This window comes from Dreissena polymorpha, chromosome 7, assembly GCF_020536995.1.
Source record: "Dreissena polymorpha isolate Duluth1 chromosome 7, UMN_Dpol_1.0, whole genome shotgun sequence".
NCBI lineage: Eukaryota > Metazoa > Mollusca > Bivalvia > Myida > Dreissenidae > Dreissena > Dreissena polymorpha.
In genome coordinates this window covers 68,297,636-68,302,397 of record NC_068361.1, presented here as the reverse complement: position 1 = coordinate 68,302,397, position 4,762 = coordinate 68,297,636, and the positions used below count along the sequence as shown (strand labels likewise).

At 34.1% G+C, this 4,762-nt stretch overlaps 1 protein-coding gene across 3 annotated transcripts; it reads left to right on the top strand.

The window, feature by feature from the left end:
- Positions 1-1,992: 1,992 nt before the first annotated feature.
- On the top strand, positions 1,993-4,440 carry LOC127837530 (uncharacterized). Of its 3 annotated transcripts, none has more exons than XM_052364697.1 (2): positions 1,993-2,440; positions 2,835-4,440. In XM_052364697.1, exon 2 carries the CDS (start codon positions 2,909-2,911, stop codon positions 4,205-4,207), a length of 1,299 nt encoding a protein of 432 aa, XP_052220657.1. In that variant the 5' UTR covers positions 1,993-2,440; positions 2,835-2,908; the 3' UTR covers positions 4,208-4,440. The 3 variants fall into 3 exon arrangements, with proteins under 3 accessions (XP_052220657.1, XP_052220658.1, XP_052220656.1); XM_052364698.1 differs by having other exon boundaries at positions 1,993-2,471; positions 3,210-4,440; XM_052364696.1 differs by having other exon boundaries at positions 1,993-2,471.
- Positions 4,441-4,762: the final 322 nt, after the last annotated feature.

Sequence of the window (4,762 nt, the reverse complement as noted above, 5' to 3'; positions counted from 1 at the left end):
ATATTCCTGTCAACATGTAAAAGTATAAAGAGCAATGGAAGCGAGGCCTCACTTTAATGCATTGCATTTTAACCCGCGAGGTATCGGGTCAATTCGCGGTTAGTGTGTGAATGTCAGAGTTTATATACAGGTCATCACCGGAGTTCACGGCCAGTAAAATAATCGTTATATAATAAAGACGCTATCCATGAACTAGGTGACCTGGAATGTTCTTAAGACCAGAAATATGTTAAATGAAGATATTCAGCAATATAATTATGGTATGTCAATAATAGATTCTAAATGTGTTTTCAACAATACAATGATAAATACTATTTTTGATTAATTAAATAATAATTATTCCACCATATTGACTTATGTATTAAGCATGAGCGCGATGATTGTCGATACTGTTAATAATCGAATCAAATAGCAATGCCCAACAAACCACTAAACAGGTTTGATCGAAGAACGCGCCTATAAATACGGATACTTCTCGTGTGGCCGGTTGACTCGTATGTTTTAATTTCACTTCCATTCTTCATTTGGTTTTCTGTTTTGTATCTATAGGTTTATGACCAGCAATATGTAATAATGTAAAATAAGCCGCGAAAACTCCGCGTAACATACTGCGTGTAATGCAGCTAAGAGCTGCACAGAAAAAGACATTCGCTATCCTTGATCTCATTCGTTGAACTATCAACGCCGTATATCTTTTTTAAAGATAGTTCTTGTTAATTATAATTTTGGATTGCAAAAACGTTAAAATAATTTATATTTATCGACCCAGAAAGTTAAAAGATATAAAATCGTTTACATTAAGAATTGGGGTTTTCTTTATCAATATCGTATCAATTTATCATAGCAATGCGTGTTTCATATACATATTTAAATGTACATATACATTGTATTTGTTGTACACGTACTTTCTTCAAATTAAATGTTTTCCATACATGTCGCAGACATATTTTCATAATGTTTACTGAGCAATTCGCTTTACGTTTTACCTAATATATTGTCTTTGGAAATACATTATAACATATGTCTTAATATAACATTTCAATTATATTTTACAACCTATTAAAGACAAAAGGCCTATGATTGCCCTTATGCGCTTACATAAGTTCATAGTACATCAATTTGCAAAGACTTGACCTAGTTAAATAGTTTTTTTACCGCACTTGACGCCTATTCAAACATTGCCTTGATACTGTCAGGATTAACATTCTGACCATGTTTTATCAAGATTGAGTAAAAACAGTGGCTTCTAGAATGGTAAGAAATATTTAATAAGATTTGACATGGCGATCTAGCTTTTGGATGCAAGTAATCCGGATAAGAAAATAACATAGAGTTTTAAAAGATAATTTAATCTATTAAATTGCTTAGTGTTTTGAGGCACGTGACCCGTAATCCCACTCAGCCTAGATATTATAGAGATAAACATTATGGCCACATTATGATCACGTTTTATCAAGACTGATTCGTATATGTTACGGCGGTAACAGTTCATTTTTATGATTTGACCTAATGACCTACTTTTAAGACGTTCGTAACCCAGATTCAAATGTTGCTCATTTGAACACCAAAATATTGTCAAAATCAACATTCTTTTCATGTTCCATCAAGATTGGGTCACAAATTCCGCTTTCAGAGTGGTAACTCGTTTGTTCTAAGATTGAACCTTGTGACAGTTTTTGAACACACATGGCCCTGTTTCAGACTCGACCTAGATATTCCCAAGATAAACATTCTGACAACGATTCGTTAAGATTGGGTGAAAACTGTGAACTCACCGATTAGATTTTTTTTAACTTTGTCATAAACCAGCACATAAATTGTACTCGCAATCCTTGTTGTTTGACTGCTCCTAATCAACCAATCAATCGAACGTAGTATTTAAACCAAATGCATTTGACAAATCGGGGGGGGGGGCGTTATGACCTTACGACGTTATCACCAATCACTAGCTGCGTTGATGTAAACCATTAAATATGAACAGTTACAGTTCACTGCGTTGACAGATGACGATAAGCTATACTGCACGCTCACCATTTACACATCCAACGTGCAACGTTAACATCAGAGAGCAGTTAAAGCAGTACACAATGTCAATCGGTAACTGTTCGTTTAAAACATTATGTAAAAACGCGAAAGGATTTCTTAACGCATACATACATATTTTGCCGTTTGAGTTTTTACTAGTCAAGAAGAAGTTCTGTGGAACTTAAACACGATTGAAAGGCATTTTCATAGCAAATTAAATTAAACGATGTTGCTATCAAGTGAACTTACCAAGCCATATAAATCGGATAATCCAGCCTCAAAATTACAACCAAATGTAAGTTTTATTGATCATGTATATGACGATCAATCTGCAAGCAGATGTTTTGAACTATCAGATGAAGTTCGTCCAGAGAAAGTGCGTCAAGAAGGCAATGGACTAAGTGTCATAAGAAGGGTAATAGAAACATTATCTTCCGTACCTGTAGGTAAGTGCATATTCATAGTGGTTAATGTCTCATTGCGTTTCAAATAATTCAATAATTAACTCAGGTCCGCACTGAAATGTTCAATTAATCACTGGCAAATGAGAAAGGATATCATTGATTTCCATGTGTATTGAAATGTTTATGTCAACCACCTCTGAATCATTTGCTGTAAGGAAAAATCTTAATAAGAAAAAGTTAAAAGCTCCAAGTTAATACTTGCACATCAACATTAAGCAAACGGAATCTGTTAATTCTATGTGTATTTAGGTTTCGTTTATATAAAGTGTAGTTTACGTTTAATTTAGAAGAAGGTATGCCTCTCCAGTATTTTTGTTTGCTTTATAATAATTTGTATATTTTCAGAAGAAAACGATTGGTGTTCAAGGTTTTCAAATCAGTTGTATGATGCATTGGACTGTTTGGGATACAGTTTAGATATGATAGATGTAAGACGAAAGGCATATAGGTTTCTAAACGAACAGTCTAAACTGCTGAAAGTTGTAGGAAGCAAAGCTGATGGTTTAACTGCTGAATATGAAAGCGATAAAGATTGTTTGATGATTTCTAACGAAATAATTGCCAGAGAAGCCGGAACCGATATAAAACCACCGTTTATTCCAGTATGTGACATGGTTACTGAATTTACTGAGCCTGGCCATGTGATGTTAGCACTGCATAAAAAAGCATTTTTTTGTGACAATCCGTATGCAGACGAGTCATTATATATTTTGATTGCAGGGACAAAATATCTATCTAGTGGACTTTGTAAACAACGCAGTTTCAAAATAATGATTGAGGCAAGCCATGATTACAATGAAGTTGAGGTAGGAATAGCTGGGCCTTCTATCAACGTTGGTACAAAATTTCATAGCTGTGACTCTGTCGTTGCTATCAGAGGTATATGCCCAAACGTGTTAAAGAGTTGGGCCGAAAGAGATCGGGTGAACGACTGGCCATCGCGAGACGTTAAAGAAGAAATATTACAAACGGAAGTTCAGCTTGTTCCTACTGGAATCAACGGAAGTCTATACGAACATTGCGAATGGCGCCTATGTTTCATTCCAGCTGAACAGATACTTACATCCAATTTAAATGAAACCCTGATTAAGGCTTACGTAGTTTTGAAAATGATAGCGAAACACATTCTGAAGAGTGTCTGTGTAGGCGTCTCCTCGTTTATGCTTAAAAACATTATATACTGGGTCGCAGAAATGTTTCCACAGGGTATCTTTACAAAAAGCTTCCTTTACAATACAGTCAGTATAGGACTACAGATTCTGTTAAAGTGCGTACATGAAGAAGACTCTTTACCGTACTATATGATACCAGATCGAAATTTATTATCCGGTAAGGTATTATCAGGTGATAGACAAAGGTTATCAACTGTCCTCCAAAATCTAATACTGTTCAAACAGCAATTTGTTCACAAAATACCTAAACTGCATTATACATTGATAGGGCTAGTCACATTTATGCCAGATCCTCAGCGCAATCAAAGGGACATACTGAACACATTATTGTTAGCAAAGAAAGCTAGTATGACATATTTTGAAAACCTGGGCCTAAGTAAAGAAGAAACACAGAAACAGATGGACAAGGATGAATTATATCAATTGATTGTGTATCACCTCGCTAATATTGTCATTCCGGAGTGGACATCTTTCAAAGATATAAGCAAATCCATGGAAGTGTTTTCTGAACGGTTTTCGCAAAGAATGTATAACATTGACGTATAATTATGTAATTAACATGTTAGTGATGTAGAACATAATGTATAACATGGGTGTAAATTTCTAAAAACTATCTCGCATTGCTGATGTATACCAGAATGAATAACATGTACATATACTATTTACGTATTGTAGAGAAATAATTACATCACTTACGCATACCATAATATACATGTTCTTCATTATTTTGAATATTAAATTATAAATAGTAATTATATAATAATAAATAGAAAAAACTCTACCTTGTCCAATATACGATTCAATGACCTTTACGAGAATAATCTAACGCGCAACCACTACCCGAATGAAACTTTAGAACTTTTCTGCGTATTTTAAACACTATACGTATTATCAAAATTAACGATGACAAGAGTAACAAACGATTTATTGTTTTCCCGATTTCAATTGCTTGAGTATGTATAAGCAAACCGATATTTGAAACATTTTAATCAGGGGTGTTATTTCGCGTGTTTCAATATAATGTATAAGTAAGTTTATTTATTTATAAAAAAATTGTTTTAGAATGGTGCTTTTTCCAGGAAAATGACCAATTCATTGAAC